The sequence below is a fragment of the Syngnathus leptorhynchus genome, chromosome 13 (assembly GCF_054491065.1).
Source record: "Syngnathus leptorhynchus isolate UIUO chromosome 13, UIUO_Slep, whole genome shotgun sequence".
Taxonomy (NCBI): domain Eukaryota; kingdom Metazoa; phylum Chordata; class Actinopteri; order Syngnathiformes; family Syngnathidae; genus Syngnathus; species Syngnathus leptorhynchus.
The window spans coordinates 1,639,900-1,658,973 of record NC_141207.1 but is presented as its reverse complement, the minus strand read 5'-3'; the positions used below and the strand labels follow the sequence as shown (position 1 = coordinate 1,658,973).

At 47.4% G+C, this 19,074-nt stretch overlaps 2 protein-coding genes across 2 annotated transcripts; one reads left to right on the top strand and one right to left on the bottom strand.

The window, feature by feature from the left end:
• The first annotated feature begins 1,292 nt into the window (after positions 1–1,292).
• Positions 1,293–4,292, top strand: cltrn (collectrin, amino acid transport regulator). Its single transcript, XM_085928367.1, has 6 exons — positions 1,293–1,367; positions 1,956–2,014; positions 2,146–2,231; positions 2,787–2,903; positions 3,212–3,406; positions 3,811–4,292. Exons 1-6 carry the CDS (start codon positions 1,301–1,303, stop codon positions 3,962–3,964), a joined length of 678 nt encoding a protein of 225 aa, XP_085784493.1. The 5' UTR covers positions 1,293–1,300; the 3' UTR covers positions 3,965–4,292.
• Positions 4,028–14,496, bottom strand: LOC147046845 (cadherin-24-like). Its single transcript, XM_085928543.1, has 13 exons — positions 14,158–14,496; positions 11,414–11,708; positions 10,834–10,953; positions 10,578–10,745; positions 9,159–9,340; positions 8,267–8,523; positions 8,061–8,197; positions 7,786–7,907; positions 7,548–7,665; positions 7,118–7,429; positions 6,837–7,023; positions 6,383–6,764; positions 4,028–6,266 (listed from the first exon to the last, which is right to left on the bottom strand). Exons 1-13 carry the CDS (start codon positions 14,494–14,496, stop codon positions 5,589–5,591), a joined length of 3,297 nt encoding a protein of 1,098 aa, XP_085784669.1. The 3' UTR covers positions 4,028–5,588.
• Between the last annotated feature and the right edge of the window lie 4,578 nt (positions 14,497–19,074).

Genomic DNA, 19,074 nt, shown 5'->3' with positions numbered 1-19,074 from the left:
GTGGAGGTCACTGTTATCATATGTGGCCTATCCCACAAAGATATTAAGATCAAACACTTAAAAAAAAGTCCCACTGACTCCAAAGGAGACCTTGTGTTATATATTTACCACCAGAAGAATTGTAGAAGCTGGAACTGTTAATAATTCCCCTCTGGAAAAGTCATAGATTGGTATACTCAAATTGCATTTTTTCATAATATATTCCCTCTGGTATTAAAAATGTAAAAAATATTTTGAAATTCAGTGGTACATGTCTTTTTATTTCTATACATAATGTTTGGTCAAATACACTTTGTGTAGGCTTAGTTTGTCTTGATTCTTTTCTCAAAGAGCACTGCCATCATGTGTCCAGCAAAACAACTGCATCCCCACTTTTTTTCTTTCTTTTTTAAAGACAATTATTCACTTATGATGTCACATGGTTTAGTACAATTGAATGGAAAAGCACAGGCCAGCACTCTTCATTTATATGTTTATTGTTCCTGGTCATGAGGGATCACAAAGTTTAACTGTGTTTCAGCTTGACTTGTAAATCTGATTTTATTGTCGTCCGCTTGCACAACCTTACTGAGTTAAAAACAAGTAATGAGAAGATAAAAAGTTGTGTGTACTGATGCGGAAGCACTCTTCTTGTTTCTATGGTGCCCCAAAACTTTGGGAATGCTATATTGTGCTGAAAAAATATCAATGACATCATCCATTAATCGACTTTGAATTGACTTTCACCACATGATGGGAAAAAATCCCTCTGGAAAATCTTGAATGATGTCACAGCGGATTTGGACAGTCCCACCAGCACGAGGGTGCCAGTTTTGATTGAAAAACCTTTTCAGACGTCCTTCGCTCGCTGATCGTTCAACAATTAACCAGCCTCAAAATGGATGATTAACTGCGAATGCACATCTGTCTTGACACCTGTTGTGGATTCGTATGACAATATCGCTGCCAAAGTCATTCACCTTTGCTCAAAGATTGTTTACGAGGATATTACAGCAGCGGATAACCCAAAGGCGCATTCTTATGATGTCGACTTAAGACAAGCCTCAGGTCAGAACATTGAGTGCGGTACTGAGAGGCTCACACATTGTTCCACGCTGAGTAAACAGAGTCAAACGCTGGTGTTTTTTCGCCGGGAAGGTCACTTCTCCCACACCAAAGCCTGAACAAACACTTTTTTCATCGTTTTACAGTTTCCCCAGACGGGAGGCGATTCTCGTGGCCAGCCGGGCAGGTTAAATCAGGTGTGTCCTGGCTTAACCATTAAACTAGACTGCGGGTGACCACACATTCATTTGGGAGAATGTCGGGAAAGGTCATTTTTCTGCTGTCTCTGGCGTTTTCGTCGGCTCAGCACCTCTGCAAACCAGGTAGGGGTAAAAAAGTTCTTATTGACTTTATCTTAGCATACAAGGAGGGCTTTTTTGTCAAAACCCAAATGTATGATTTCCTCAAATTACATCGACAAAACAAATGAATGAATAATTGGTTTTGAAATCAGAAGTAAAAAAAAAAAACTGGTTCAAATCTTTCATTACTTTTACTAATTGAAAAATGCTTGAATGCTTGAATATCTTGACGAAAGTGAAGACAATTTGTTATTTTTGTAAGAAACATGAATTCGATGCACACAATTTGCTTCCACTGGGCGGCCAGCTTTGACCCCCAGGCATTAAGTTTGACCCCTGTGATTAAAAGGATTCTGAATTGAACTAAAATATGTGTGCCATAACTTATCTCAGCCCAAACACGTATCACTTTCCAAATAGCAGACTTTTACTGTACAAAATTCAGACGAATGACGACACTGCCTGGTAATTATCATTATCCGTGATGCTAACAGATTCAGAAATGAGTGTTGATAATTATCAAGGGCTAAATGGTAATGAATTTTCCAAACAAGAAAATCAACAAATTTCATAATCACGTGGAAAATAATTTTCTCTTTCTGCTTACAGATGTTTCAAATGGTTACAAGGTTCGGCTTAGCCTTCAAACAGCTTTGGGAGACAATACGGTGAGTACTATGAGGTTCCATCATCGTTAACCATGCTAATGGAAGCTAAAGGTGCCTGTTGCCATAGCAACCAGGCCCATCTGCCAACCGCTCTAAAGTCTTTGATGTGCTCCTGTTGTTGTTTGTCGCAGTATGTCTGGGACCAAAACGAAATGTTCCTCTTTCGGACCACGCTGGCATACGCCATGAGGAGTCATTTTGATGGCCAGGACTTTCAGTAAGAAAAGAAAAAAACTGTTTAATTGTTTAGAACCCTGACATACAATGATGCCCTGAGTATATGCATGTCCAAATTATACTGCCCCCATGTGGCCGAGCGCTAGAGAGAGACACACACACACACACACACACACACGAAATGCTCATTGAAATGAAGCAAAGCGTTTGACGGAATTCTTCACATTTTATTTAACTGTAATTCCTCTATATTTTTTATGAACTACAGTATTATACAGTGACATCTTAAGAAAAAATATTCCAAAGATTTTTGTTGATTTTGTATGTATGGCTGGAACGAATTAAGGGCATTTCTATTCATTTCAATGAAGCAAGAGTATTTAAAAGATGGCCGTTTTGTGTCCAGTTCAACAGTTTCAAGATTGCCACATTTTTACGAGCATTGTCATGAAATTACTGTGAAACAATAACGCTCAGGGTATTTTTATAGCAGTCCAACATGTGAGGGTTAGTACATACAAACAACAGCATGTGGACTACAGCTTCATAAAAGCCAATGAGTTGTGTTTTATTTGTTTATGGAACATCTCCCCAGAGTGGCCAACATCATTGTTTGTGACGAGACGCCGCGAGTGTCTTTCTGGTTCGTGGTCACGTGGCCAAATGACCCAACCCGTTTGGTGGATGGAGGCGAAGTGGAGGTGGCAATCAGGTGACGTCCGCTTAGTGCCTGCTTGGGGCCCTTTTGGCTCATTCTAAGAGAACTTTAGGAGCATCTGTTCCGTGTGGTCCTTGTTCTGAATCAAATTGAATTTTTTTTATTTGAGCTCTTATTAAAAGCATATTGCATTTGCCCTACAATATGAAAAATGCAGATGTACTGTTTGTAAAATAAGTTTGTTTATAAAACAGACGCCCTCTATTGGTTTTAACAGATGTTGCACCCAGTTGAGATCCAGTTAAGCATCGTAGTGTTTTTAAGTGCTATGTAAATGATTTTTGTGCACATGTACCTGTCAGGAAGTCTCGGAACCGCATCAACAGCGCCTTCCTGTTGAACGACCGTACTCTGGAGTTTCTGGGCATCGCGCCCACTCTGGCGGCCCCCTACCAAGCCCCCACACCGCCATGGCTCATCGCCTTTGGAGTGGTCATGGGCGCCGTCGGGGCGGGATTTGTCATTCTCGTCATCTCCTCGGCGATGCAGAAGAGACGGTGGGTTGAAGCATGCCAAAGAAGGCGCATGGAAAGATCAAAATCCCAAATTCACTCAAGTTCTAAAACTCAACACTCACTCACCAACTGAGGAGTCATAAACAAGAGAAACGAGGCTTGCGACAACAAAAAATGAACTCGATGCAAACAAATAGAGACAATGAGGCACACCTGGACATGACACGAACGGCTGAAGTGAGGTGATTGGTAGACACGAGGAACAAGACTGCTGAGAACAGGTGGAGACAAAACCCCAAGTACCAGACGAGACCTGAATGTGGAAAACAAACAAACAAAAGGACATCACATAAAATTTGCTCTAAATCTAAAATATTCTAAAATTAACAAAATATTACTAAAATGTAAAGAAACATGATCAACCTTTTCTTCATTTTGATTTTCAGAAAGAAGAAGAACGTGGAGGACATCACAGAGGACGAGGATGGCGACGTAGAGACACAGTCGCCCAAATCGCTGAAGAACGGCAGCGTCCGACAGGACCCGACCGGCGTTTCCAACGTCGCCTTCTCCGACGATGAGCGAGTCACACAAATGTAATTTCAAAATTCCAAACACTTCAATTTGGAGAAAAGAATATCTACAATACACCATACATATGTCTTCAAGTTGATCAACTGTTTATTTTTTGAATCATTGTGAACGTCTTCTTGAATCTGTATGCTTTTAGATATATTTGTGGGTACAAGTTCTAAAATAAATCCATATGTGAAGTATAAAATTCTGAAGATGATGTTATTGAAACAGTCAAACGAAATCGTGCGCCATGTTTGTGAAGCTGCATTTTGTCATGACACAAAGTGAGAGACATTCTAAATGATTTAAAAGCCTTGAGTGTTGTGTCAAAATAAAACGAGGAGGCTGAGGAACCCCCTAAACTCTTCATCTTTCATCTCGGTGACGCACCAGACTGGGAAATGACAGCTGGGATTAAAATACTGGAGCTCAGCTGCAGTTCTTCGAGTTGCAGATGAAGGGCAGATATGAGCTAGTTAGCTAGCTAGCTACGGTATGCAGCTAACCATTTCTACCTGACGATCAGTGACCCACCCACTCGAGTGCAACCTCGGTTGATGAACGACTCGGTTTTACAAACAATTTAGTTTTAGAACAACTTCAATGAGATATAAACTCGGTTTCCAGCCTTTGCCTAAAATGGCCGCCGCATGTAATTAATTTCCCGGTGGCTCACCGCCTCATACCGAGAACCCGGCTCTCCAATTTGCTGTGAGCGCGACACATCGGCATGAGTGCTACTTGATTAAGAGACGCATCGGAGCCTTTGCGGAGGGGAAAAATAATTACATTTGAAGCAAGCTGTTACAACGTACGCCTTTATCCTAACAGTTGCCCCGAAAGCCGGAGGAAAAATGAATGGATTTCACTCCAAACAGCTGCAGAAATGAGTCACATATCTTAAAGTGTTTTTGCTCTTGGGGGAACTCGTTAACGCAAGCACAGACGTTTGGTCCAAGGATGTGCTTGAGCTCCTTTCACCTACTGACCAGGCATTCACTCAGGCTGGGCACTTTTTTGTTTTCAATTGCTTCACATGACATGTTGCAGGTTTTACAATCCAAACAATCATCATCCCTCATGCCCCCCCCCCCCCCTCCGCAACTGACTCACGAGCCAAAACGAGCCACACTAGAGCTGTTCTTCATCTACACAAGGACGTTGCTTTACTGAACGGTTGACAAAAGAAGACAACCGACCTCCATCCAATCAGATCAGTCCAATTCATATTCACAATCATATCCCGTTGAATATTGGATGAGGGCCTATTTTCCGACAATGCACATTTCAAGCTGTGGTGGAAATGAATATTTCAATCAATGTGAATCTTTCATAAGTTTTGTGTTGAAAGCCCAAGTGCATTATTAAATAACCACAGTGTCAAGTGAAAGATTTACTGTGCATTTGCTATCACGGCAGGCGTGAAATGACAGTGGTGGTGGGGGAAAGTGGGGGGGGGGGCGATAGTGATACACTGTGCGCTGCTTCCAGGAAATCCTGGAAAAATTCAGACTCTCTCCATCCCTTTTCTCAGCCCAGACTTCAAGAAGGAGTGTTTGCTATTTGTAAGTCAGGCCTGTTGTCTCCCTCGCGTGGCCTGGGTCTTCCTCCTCCCTGTGGGACTAGTCCGGAAATGCAAGTCTGTCCCTTAAAAGTCCCACCTTAGTACTGGCTTCTCTTGGACTTGGCCGGTTTGTGGAGGAGCAGCTTGGACTTGGCTGGGATCCTCAGCCGCCTCCTGCTCCTTGCCACTTTTCCTCTCCCTGATGAGCGCTACCAGCCGCTGGAACTTGACGTTGAGTTCCTCCATGCCTCCTGCCGCCGGGTCCCGGTCCTTCCCGTTCTCACCTCGGTCTTGATCCTTCCCGTCCTCGCTCCCCAGTGAGCTCAGCGACTCGGCCCGAGAGTCGCGGCCCTCAAACTCGTAAGTCTGCAACGAGTCATATGGCGGCTGCAACGGGTCGGACGTCACCCGGTTGAGACGGAAGTTCAGCAGGTCCTCCATTCGTAAGGGTTGACGGTTGTCGGGTATTGTCCCGGGTAGACTCGTCGCCACTGCCGTTCCGTTCAGCGAGCCCACGATGCTGTACGTGTCCGTCATGGGGTAAACGGGAAGCTTGGCGTCGGGGTAACTCAGCTCGGAAATGGACGGTAGTGACCAGTCGGTGTCGGTGTCCTCCACGGTGCAGCTGGTAGCGCCGGTGCTGATCAGAGTCTGGTTGGCCGACGAACTGCTGGGACTCTGGCAGGAGGAACCGGTAGGGTCGGAGCAGCTCAGACTGGCTGGACCGCTGATTGGCGCTGACTGGACCTCTGCTAGGCTTGTCTGATCAAAGACAAGACAACAAGGACACTTATCTCAGTAATAGGGCTGGTAAATTGGGTATCGGCCCAATACTGTTAGCTGGTATCTGCACACTTGAAAATGAGCTCCTACCTTACCTTAACGTGGTCCTGCTTCTGAGTGTCATCGTGAATCTTTGTTCCATCTTCAGTCCTGCCCGTCAGCCTGCTCAGCGTTTGCGCCGCTAGCACACTTGCTCGTCCGTTTTCGGGAGGGCGCTGCTGCACCGGCTGGTTCCGGATGATAGGAGTGGCGGCCGCGAGACGCCGGCCCGGTAGAGGAAGCTGCACGCCCGCCTGCAGCGGCCCGGCTTGGTAGTAGTAGTCCCGGAGTGACGGCAGCGTATGGATCCCGTAGCAGAGTCTCCCGTAGAGGGGCGCCGAGCCGGGCCGGCGTTCGGGCTCCGGCCCTGGGTGGGGGTTACGGGTCACGCTGAAGGTCCTGGAGCGAGGGGGTGGCGCACTCTGCTGTGTGTACCATCTGCAAACGCAGGAAGTAAGCGAGTACAAATACTTTATTACTGCCACCCCCCACGCCAGACATCAATCTCACATGTTTCTATGCACGTTTTGGATCCTGTGCATGCTCTGCAGCGCCGCCATGTCAAAGGCGGCCGTGTCCGCCTCGCCCCCGCCCTCGTCGTCATAGGAGATGATGTTCTCCCGGATGTCGTCGTCCTCCGAGGATGAGAGGGCGTCTCGTTTCTGACGCCTTATCGACAGGGACAGCGCGCACACCACTGGGGGGGCAAAAAGAAGACGGGCGACCGCATCAGAATTAACGGAGTCTTGGCATGAACAGTTTTGCGGAGCCCATTCGACCCACCGACCTACCCAGCAGAGTGGTGACGCAGGCCAGCGCAGCCATTAGGATGACCAGCGTGAAGACGGCAGAAGGTGAGGCGGATGGCGCCGGGCGGCACACAGCGCGGCGCTCCCAGCGCCGGCCACGCGTTCGAGGGCTGCGTTCCTCAGTGCGCATGCCACCCCGCAGGCACGGGCAGACGGTCACGGTGACCGTGGCCGTGTTGGCCAGGCCCGAGGCGCCGTCTCGCAGTACCACTGGCACATAGAGGCTGACTAATGACGACGAGTAGCCGGGCGCTGGCTCCAAGGACGACTGCAGCACCAGGCTGGCCGTCACGCCTGAGGATAACAAACACGCCATCGTGAGTCACCGCGCTGCAACATCCTTTACCGTCTTTTATTTCCTGTCCTATCAGGATGGGTCAAAATATGTCTCCACATGATGCTCGAGTCTCACCGCCGCTGTCCCTGATGGAGAGGTTGAGGGCGGAGCTAGACTCGGGCGGGATGCTGAAGTGGACCGGCGCATCGTGCCCTCCCGGGTCTCGGTCGACAGCGCGTAGAACTTGAACAACCTGCGGGTCAAACGCATTACGTGACTCGCAGACAATGGCTAGGCGGACCTCAAGATGGATTTCAATGCTTGGAGGACTTTCAACAGATGCCATCAATCAGGAAGCAAACACGCAACTGACCTGTCCCGGGGCGGTAGAGTCACAAACGGATGTGGTGTATTGTCTGTCCAGTTCAGGCGCATTGTCATTCTGGTCCAGCGTTTCTATGGCAACCACCACCCTTGACACAAGATTGGGGTTGTCTAAACACAAATGGAAAAGCTATAAATGTTCATCAAGCCATCCCTGAAGTTCCATTAGTTCCACCGCGCACTTTGCAGACGGTGCTTTGGCTGATATACGAGCGGCGGGGCGCCGGGCTCTGGCGGCGGACCCGGCGGGCCCGGCAAACGCACCCCTCTGCGTGGCGATGACAGTGATGTTGTGCCACTGCTCCCGCTCGCGGTCCAGCTCCATCACCGTGCTGATGAATCCCGTGTCGGAGGCGATGCGGAAGAGAGCCTCGGGATCCGACTGAGGATCGATGGAGTATCTGCCGGGTGCAAAAGAGCAAAGGAGTGAGCGAGCGAGGGAGGGAAGTGAGCGACGGCGTGACCCACACCTGATATTGCCGCTCTGTCCCGTGTCAGGATCCACGGCGTGCACGCGGCCCACCGAGCAGACGGGCGGGCAGTTCTCTGACACGTCCAGATGGTAACGGGCCTGAGAGAAGCGCGGTGGCTCATCCGCGTTCAGGACCATGACCCGCACCATGGCCTGATCCTTGAAGGGGCCGACCTTCAGGTAGCGGGGGTCCACTAGGGGGTTGGCCACCTCCACGGTGAACGAGTATGAGTTGCGAGTCTCGTAGTCCAGCAGCTGGTAAGGAAAGAAGAAAACAATCCCGTCAGTTTTTTCATTTCGTTCCAATAACAAACATTAGTAAAACCTGATTGAATCGTTGAGTCCTAAGACATTTAGCTTGCTGGTCCAAATGCTAACGTTGTGTTTTTGCAACATGAAGCTTAGCCAGGAATCTAGCAATGTACTTGTCCATTTGCTTGGAAAGTAAAATAAAGGTCAACTAAAGGTTTGTCACGGGAAGACTGTTGCTCCTCAATATCATGGTAAAAAAAAAATGTTTACCAGATAGTTTTATCTCACCGGATGGCTCTAATGAGGTGGATTAATTCTCATTAGGGACGCAATTTGCACACTTAATTTAACATTGGCTGTACGGTCATTATCCGCGAATGTCGTTAAGACCCTCCCTGAGCACAAAGACACATTTACCTGCTCATTTTAATACATTACCACCCTCGCGGATCACAGACGGCATGACGCAGACGGTTTTAACGGCCAAACATAAAACATTATGTTGGGAAATGTGCGCTTGCTGGATTATTTCCCCGTTGTAACGATGCTTTTTGTCAATTAAGGAAGAAAAGCACATTTGTGGGATGAGCGGAACAAGTGAGCACCGTGTGCAAAATCTTCAGCCCGCTCGTACTCACTTTGTTCAGTACGATAATGGCTTCTCGTTCCCTGCCGCTGATGTTGAACGTCTGCGCCTCTTCCGCGTCCATGATGGTGAACTCCAGTAGCGCGTTGTCGCCCACGTCGGCATCCGTGGCGGTGAGACGGCCCACCTCCACACCCGGCGCCGCCAGTTCTGACACGGAGAACGACCACGCACCTGCGAGAGGGGAGAAATAAAAAAATAAAACAGATGAACGCAATGAGGCGTTAATGATGATGAAACTCCCGGTGAGCACAAAGGCGAGATGACAATCATTTCTGACATCATTACTGATAAATCATGCTTAACCCTGTGTGTGCCACGTCAGAGTCGACGGGGGAACTAAAAGTATTATGGAGAACGATGGTATTTCTCATTTTCAATGGCAAGTTGCGGCCCTGATCGGCTTGAAAAAGTCTCACACATTTGCCCCGGTTTCATCGTCCTTGGTGCTGGTTAATGACTCAAATAGGCCGCGCTGTATTATAATGGACGTTTAAAAAGAAAAACAACACCCATAAAAAAAAAAAAGTCCCCTTCCCATTCAAGCAACATCCCAAACGAGAACATTTGCTTTAATTATCTCTCTAAGAGAAATTAATGACCCCGGGCGGGCTTGGCTTTGTGGCCGGTAAAGGACGGGGCGGGCAGGGTCATAGCAGTCAGATTAAAAGTGAATAAATAACACACTGGCGCCACGTTAATATTAAACAGCTTCTATAAAGCAAGGTACGCCGGCAGAATATATCGCGGGGACGAGCTGGCTGGCAGTGGCTTTAAATGCGATGACGAATGGCCGCCCGGCACGAACAGAGAGATGATATACGGCGAGTTTCTCCGCACCGTACGTCTCAGTGGCTGGAGTGCCTCGGCACTGATTTGGCTGCCTATTCAAGCGCAGAGCACTGAACTTTAACATGAAATATTAATAGCACAGTACAGGGAAGGAGATGGACGTGCAATTTTGCTCCTGAGATGCGAGACGCGACCCGTCGGAGGCAGAGGAGGCAAAAGACAAAAGGCAGCGTTTGAAAGGACAAGTGTCGTTTTGCCACAGGTTAGCGGAATGACGCGAGGAACCATGAAATTAACCTGAACAGAGAAGCTAAGAGAATGACACCTTAGGTATTCAACCAAAGCACAGAACTTTACCTTCAAGGCCGCTAGCTTAATGCTAACACGCGATTGAAAACATCATTGACGAGCTAAAGAAACTAGCATTGATGTAGTGGTTTAAGATTCACAAACAGCAACACATGTAAACATGCAGTATACCTTAACAGTACTCACAGCGTATATTTTTTTATCCTCCACTAACATTTGTGCTCTTAGCAGTCATTGTAATGCATTACCTCTCAAAAAAGTCAGCGTCATGACTCAGCAGAAAGAGTGTCATCAAGCTAATTGCACTTACTGCGTCTGAAGTGAGGTGGGTTGTCGTTGACGTCGCTCAGCCTCACGGTGACCGTGGTGGTCCCCGACAGGCCCCCTAGGTGGCCCCCCATGTCTCTGGCTTGGAGTACCACCACGTACTCTTCCTGGGTCTCTCGGTCCATGTTGGGCACGGCGGTCCTCAGGATACCTGAGTGGAAAACGTAGGGGGGGAGGAGAGACTTCAATCAGCACAAACACATGGCTCGGGCTCAAACTTTGCTAAGCGCCGCACGAACCTGTCTGCGGGTCCACCGAGAAGTAGTCGAGGCCTTCGGCGATGGCGTAGACCAGCTGGGCGCTGTTTCCGTACGTGGGGTCGTCAGCGTCTGTGGCCGTCACTTGGATGATGGACGTGCCTACGGGTGCATTAAATAAACACTTTACACTTGCCTAGAGGATTAATATAGCATAAACTCGAAAGTCTGGCCATATGTTCACGATGGAGGTAAACACACGCACAATTAGGACACTCAAAAGTATGATAGCATCATCGGAGTGTATCATGCACCTGCCCGATGATTGTTTGGGGCATAATGCTTGTTTGGAGCTTTTTGCTCAGCGGGGAAACGGATTATGCAAACGCAGGCGTCAATGCTAATCTGATGGCCGGATGATTGGACGGATTGTTTGAAATGTTTGTGTAGAGATTACGGCCCCCTAAAGACTTGACTTTGGTCGAATGAAAGGTGTTCAAGTGTGGTTATAGAGTAGTTCAATTTAGTTACTTCTCGCATCTTTCAGTAAATGGACAATACAGAGTCCGGTGAGGACAGCGAAAACGACAGACAGATTCAACGGCGGCCATCTTTGCAGTACCAATGTTGGCCATCTCGGCCACGGTGGCAATATAGGGCTCGCCGGGGAAGATGGGCGGGTTGTCGTTGATGTCCTGCACTCGGATGATGAACTGCGAGGACGGCTCCAGGGGGCGGCCCGTCTGGCGGTCGGTGGCGGTGGCAGTGAGGCGGTACTGATCCTTCTCCTCGCGGTCTAGAGACTTGGTGACGTGGATGTTGCCTGTGTTGCTGTCGATGACAAACACCGAGCCCACTCCTTCGCCCTCCAGCGTGTATTTGGTGTGCCCGTCCCCTCGGTCCATGTCCGTGTGCAGCTGCCGGGCAAATTGCATACAAACGGGCCGTGTCCATTTATCCACGATTTCATGATCATCATGACGAAGACAGCAATGAAATGTTTTATGGAGCTTGTAGCGCAGATCTAGCGTGATTCATGTTAGTATGATGTGCTCGCTCGGTCAATGAGAAACCGACGGTACCAGGTGTTTCTGTGTGTGTGTGTGTTTACGGCACTAACGTGCGTAGCTCGTTAACTCGACCCAAGCGCACAAGCCAGAGGAGGTCTCGTCGATGCGGAGCCTCCGTAACGTTCGACGTGAACCCGATAACAAATCCTCCAACCATCTGCTCACTTTTTCCGACATGTGAGGACATTTGTCATGTGCGTTCGTCATATGTGAGACAAAAAGTGGACGTGGAGTGAAGTGACATGTCACGGGGTCAGCTGAGAAATAATTGTGGTGAATACCAGCTGGGCGCTGAGACGAAATTGTACCATTGATTTTTAATCTAGCGGGATTTTTTGAGCGGAATAAAATGTGTTACTACAATAAGCAACAGATTTGGGTCAGAAATTAAAACTAAAACAAAAATGTATGATGTGTAATGATGATGCATAAACTAAAAAGTGTGGCAAGCGTGCAAGGCCAAGAGACGAGTGCATGTGTGCGTGCGTGAGAGTGAGCGTGCGGAAACGGCCGCAAAGAGATTAGTCAGCTGCTGAGCTTCCTGACCAGGAACCTTGGCCATGCATCCGCCCTCGGGCCACCCGCACTCATCGCGGGCTCATCGCGCGCTCATCGTGCGCTCATGGTAATCTCGCCAGTCTTACTCACATTTTCTCTCAACCCATGAGCTCGTCACGTGTGATTACGACGTCCTTCTGAAACATGCGCAGTGCAGGTGTTCCTAATAAAGTGGCCGGTGAGCATGCAAATGGGAACGCATGCCTGCGGGCGACAGAGTTGACTATAAGCCCAAAGTACGTCTGTGCTGGCGGATAACGTTGCGGATTAAAAAAAAAAAGTCATAATAGCGCGCCCGACACCCCACGGTTTGCCCGATAAGCGATTTTGTGTGTGTGTGTGTGTATTCATCCCTTCCTTGCCTTCGCTTCCTCCTCAAAGCCAACATCACGTTGTGTGCGCGCGTGTACCATCCCGTCGCCCCCTCCTGGGCCGAGTGTAATTGTTGTCTTAGTCCTGCTGTGCTTCAGTCGGTGTGAAAAGGAAGGAGAAACAGCTTTTTTCCCGCCTGGCAAACAAAGCGCAACGACGCTGCCGCAATAGGCCGCCCGCCACCTTCCTTCCACCCCCTGCTGCAAAAGTGCAGACAGTGCTGGAATGTAAAAAAACACAAAATGCGGCTGTGCCTTGGCATCCGAGTTGAATTTGATTCATCGACACGTTTGTATCGGCGGCCGGTATCGGCAGCCTCCGCGAGTACTCGATCTCTTCAAATCAAGCCTACTTTTGCCACCTCTGATTTTCAGCTGAACAAGCCGAGCCGAAAAAGAAAACGAGGCTTTATTTTAAAACGTCGCCCCGGCTTTATTGCGCAAATATGGAAGTAGCGTTCCCCTGATTGCTTTAGCGCCGCTCGCCGACTGTATCAATAACAAGCAGAGCGGGATATTAAACATTTATGAGCAGTACGCCGCACGGCTAAGAAAGCAATCTAGGCTGTCATTGTAAAGTATGTGGCGGCAGCCCCAAAGTGGCTGGCAGCACGCGCCGCTTTGACTCCCCGCTCGCGGACGGCCTCGTTCCAGCAAAGCTGCAAAATGCCGCAAGTGGGGGGGCATCGCGCTTCAGGTGTGCATCGCTGGCATTGTGGCAGTGCAACGAGCCGGAAGATTCCAATTTGTGTTTATTCGGGCTAACAGCGCGATGCTACGTTAGCCGGAGGAAGAAAGCTTCACATTTGAAGTTTACTTAAAATAAAAAAAATATAGTAAATATCATTTTATAGCCTCAAGTACAAACGGAACAATCAGCGGAAGGGACATCATGCTTATGCAATGACGAAAACAAGCCACATGAACCTTGCAAAATGGCCGCCGCAAACCAAAATGGTCAACTTTCTAATCATGACAGACATGCCTAGCAGATTGTTCTGGGAAACAAGCTTTATGTGTACTCTTCTCGAAATATTTGGCTGAGCTCTGTCTGGCCTTGCGTTTATGAGTTTGCTATTTTATTGACAGTTTGTCTTTGAAGGACACCTTGAAATGGCCAAAACAACCCTAAAACGTCCACTTCAAACTAAACCGTCTTTTCGAGCTCGGCCTCTCGGGACTCTTGAGCCCAATTTCATGTCGCTGAGTGAAGTTGGCCTCAGACTGTGAAAGTCGTGCGGCATTCGGGCAGGAAGGGAACCACAAAAAGACGTTTTGGAAAGACAGTTTCTCTGACCTCTTATGTTTTGTATGTAGGATGATGTTTGACCGATAAATGGATGCCAAGTCATTTTAGTTCCACTTACCCGTCCGATGAGCACGGGTTCCGGGCCTCGGTACTCCTCAATGACGAAGAACTGGTTCCAAAGCCAGCTTCTCTTCCGCCGAGAACGCGGCCGCCAGGTTCCTTGCGCACTTCCGCCATCTGACTCTGCCCGCTGTGACTTCTCCTGACCCGCCTCGGAGCTTAGCCTCAGCCCAGCCGAACCCTCTTCAACTTCTCCATGAGTCCTCGGGTGGGTCACCGTTATTCCGAGGCTAGGTTTAGCCGCCAAGTGCAAAGATGGACCGAGTTCTGGCAGATGCTGCGAAGCGACACGGCCGACGCACAAGAAGAGAAGAAGAAGGACGACGGCTCCTCTCATCGCTGAGATCTCAGTGGGAGATGATCAGTGGCTCAATGTTGACGTCCATCTTCTTCAAATTCCGCTGGATCATGTTGTGAAAATTCTGTTGAACAGAAAAAAAGTTTGGGATTCTCAGTACAAAGAGAAAAAAAAAAAAACATCGGTCGGCAGGAACATGAGTACCTCTCGACCGAAACACCAACGAGCACAAAGCATAGGAGACGCTTTTTGTCTTCCCACCAAGATGGGGGGAAAGGTTACTCTTATCATTTCATTTTCCGAAGGCTTCCCATTCACGTTGGACAAAAAAGACATTACATGGTTGACTTTAGCAATTTTGCCGTTACAATCACCGGAGAGAAGAAATAATGAGCTCATTAACCTTGAGGACCCGCGACTGACTCTTTTTGGCTGTGAGGAAAGTTTCAAACCTGAGTTTGTCATTTCCACATTGAAGCCATTTAGCACGTCGCTCGTTAGCGTGTGATGTCACGTCTATCGGCTCTCTTGTTAACAAGTGAACACGATATTTTACACATTCATCAAATTTGCTCTGCTGGCTGTAAAATCATAAACACACACACACATGAACGGACGCACGAAAGGAAAACTTAAATTCCAGACCAAGAAGTGCGTTTGGGTGATTGACTTGCGTGGTGATTTTTACAATTGCAACATGACTTTGAAGTGGAAAATATTCACATGAGTGACTTTTGATCCTGGACAGCAAGTTTAGATAAAAACAAGATGACTATATTTTTGCTTTTAAAAGATTCATCGGTCATGATATTAATAAAATTGCATTTTATTTGATCTATTTTTGATATATAAAAATAGTTTCATTATTTCTCTTTTATCAAAGTTGCAGTCATGTTTTCTCCACCTATTTTCTCCTTCTCAGTCCAAGCACGACGCCAGTTAATGGAGAAGGCAAACCATTTTGTGCGCCGAGATGTTTTTTGCTTCTTGTGCCAAGTTATCAAAACGGGCGCTGTAAATAATTGATGGTGAAATTTCTTTTATGCTTTTCACTTTTGTAGTGAAGCACATTTCGACTGTTCTTTGATTTAGTACTTTTACTTTTTTGACATAAGTAGGCCTATCTACAAGATAAGGGGGGCAGGTAGGCGGGGGACGTGAAAAATCTCCCCTAATGAGTTCTTGTGCACCTCTGCAACTTTTTTTTTTCTTTTTAAATCTGTTCAAGTGACTAACCTTGATGTAATGTTAAGATAAAACCGACACTATCTGAATTTGTAAAGCAGTGTTGCAATACGGGGAACTCGGGGTTTTTTTTTTTTTGAATGTCCGACTGAATTAATGAGTAAGAAAAGTGAAGCTCAATTGGATCATTTGTCACGGCGCCCTGCTTTCGGAATCATTTCAATATTATTTGCGGACAGAAAAAGTCATTTTATTGAGCAGCAGAACGTGCCCTCCGGTCTCAAGCGCTCTCACGCCAACACTGCCTATAGCTGAAGGGTGATGACCTCACTAAAGATGGCCGCCTCCCGCCTTTTCTTAAGACGCTCATTAGACATCAACATCAATGACACGAGCTGATCTCATCCGCCGCAAAATACATGACGTGACTGCTTCCTTTTTCGTGTTTAGACGCCTCACCTGAATGCGATGCACCCAAAACCAAATTTGCTGGCATCTGTTATCTCCTCTTTGCACGCACGCCAGCCACTCAGGCATTGGACACACACACACACACACACACACATGGATGTGCAAACAGATCCGGTCAAAGTTGTGTGCGTGTGGGATTGAAATGCGCAAATTCCTCCACGTGCGTGATCAATGCGGCGGCTAAAACGTGGCGCGAATAATGACGGCGACTAAACAAATGCGCTTTGATCCATTTACATGTAAATGAGCCCAGAGCCACTTTTTTTGATGACGCCGTAAAATAGCAACGCGACATTGTCACGGCAGGTTGAAGCAGCGCGACGGGCTAACTTGCGTTTCATTGCCGTGCTCGTCGTGAAAGGCGAGAAAATGTTGTTCTCGGTTGTCATGGCAATGGCAGACTTTTGCCTCACCTGGCAAAACACGATCTGCTCTTGCGTTTGTTAGCACTTGCTTAACCTTGACGATTGCGTTCCACATCTGAAAAACAAACAAAACAAAAAAAAACTTTTATAGAATCTCGCTGAAGTGCAATGAGATAGAAAAACGTCTTGCCAGGGGACAATTTTGCTCCTCACATGTCAGTTGGTCACATTTGCATTAAAAATACATTTTTACAATTGTTTGTCACCGAAAGAGCATCCTAATATAGTTTCAAAAATCTTGTCATGGTTTCGCGGAATCCATTCCAAGACCACCCACTTAAGTTTCCAAGTTGACCGTAGTAAACAATTGCCAATGCACTTTCCTCCCTCCCGGGAAATGCTTGCCTTGTGGATTAGCACGTTTCTGACACCATTCATCATCATCCAGATGTAAACGCCGCTTTTTAAATCCTTCCCAAAGAGAAAAGGACAAAAAGTACATTTCCTGGAGCACTTTTGTGGTTATTGTGCTTTTTTAGCACAGCTTTGGCGGCTTTGTGTCATTCACTCTTGTGTGTATGTGGGTTAGGATGAAACTGAAAGTGTGATTTGCTGGTCGAAATGATGAGTGGCGACATCACCCCAAATGGCAAATCGCTGTTCCCGTCGCACTTTGCTCTGAAACAACTTCCATTTTTATTAATAAAAATAGAAGCTGGCGCGCGATGCGTGCCCGGGCCTTTTGCATATCGTAGTGGATGGAGTCGCCCAGTAATAGAAAGAGATGAATGGATGGATGGATGGATGGATAGATGGAGAGGGGGTTAATGGTTAAAGTACATGAGAGGCTACAAGCTTGGCGGGCAGAAATGACCAAAGTGGAGAAACGTGTCCCATTTCACCATCTCCCGTCGCCTTAGTGCTTAGAGAGCTCTTATCCATCCTTCACGCACACACACACACGCACGTACACACACACACACACACACACACACACATATACACGGAAAATCAGGGAACTCTCACATTTGCTGAGTTTGGGAACCAAGCATTGCCACAAAGAGTGAAAATCTGGGACTAACCTCTGAAAAGTTACAAAAAGCGACTGACAGATGCTTTACGGATCAACGTGAAATTTGGTGGACATGTCGGAAAATTCAACAGGAAGTCGGCCATCTTGGTTTGATGTGTCCGTTTCAGGGCTTTGAGGTGAAGGGCAAGGCAAGGCTCATCGTTATAGCATAAAATTAAAAATGGGAAAAATATTACAAAAGTGCGAGTGTACAAAGAAATGAAGCACTGTTAGAAATTAGACTTAAAAGAATAATTGTTTTTTTTTCTCCTTATATTGCCTGCAGGGTTCATAAAGGATTTTCTGAATGCTGATGCGTCTGTCTGTTGCCACTTTGCTACGTGACTTTTTGAATTTCCTGTTTGGATGATCTAAGAACTGACAATGCACATTGATGAAACATCAGTATCACACACACGCACACACGCGCACACACACACACACATCTGGCCCTGCTTGTTAGTGCTTCCCAAGTTAGCGATGAGACTCACTAAAACAGCCCGCGGCCTGACCTTGTCTCGTTATGAGGCCCGGACAGGATGATAATAAGAAGAACAACATGAAATAAAGTGACCTACTTGATGTGCATGCCCCCCCCAACTACCCCGACCCCCGCCCCCCCCTGGATGTGATTCACACACTTGGGTTGAGCGATGTATTCTAAGCAAGCCAACTACAATGATGATGATGATTTGTCTCCAATGGCTGTAGGTGATGACAACACAGATGAAGATGATGTTGATGAGCGGCACCTCCATGCACGTGCCAGCAAAAAAAAAAAGAAAGAAAAAGAAACATGGCACAAACGAAGAAAGAAAGAAAGTCAAGCTTGGCTTGGCATACCCGGCGTGCAGCTTAAAGCGATCGTGCGCGTGGAGGAGGACGCCGAGGTTGATGTGAGCTTGACGCGAGGTCCGTCCCCTTCACCCAAGCTCCCTCTCGCGCTCCCTCGCTCTCCTCCACTCTCTCTCTCTCTCTCGCTCTGTCTTCGTCGCTCTCATCCTCCCTCACTCGTCTGTCTTTTCCCTCCATTAGTCTTCACCGTGGAGGAGGCGGCTCTCTAAAAGCTTGCTATTTTTGAGGAGGGACACTTTGCCAAGTATGTTTTTTTGGGGGGGGGTTCATGCTTATATGCAAAGCACGCACGCACACACAAACACACACACAGACTTTTCCCCAGTGGCGAGCTGTGCGTTTAGCTACTCGGGGTCTTAAGTCACCTCCTAAAAGTAGCACGACAAATCCAAATGATACATCCCATCAATACAGTGCAATCATGCAAAATAAAAGAACACACACGTGCCGAGTACGATATCTAGAGCAGTTCACAATCATAAAAAAAATTGGAACGTACAGAAGAAAGATGTGACATGAGATTTACCATTTTGATGGACACGTCTTTCAAGGCGTCAAAGTTTACAGCTTCAATGAAAAGGTGCAGGCGAGTGTATCTAATATTTGGGCCCAGCAAGGTTTGCTGGCCGAGAGGGAGTCGTTAGTTAAGGCCGCGTGGAACGACGATGG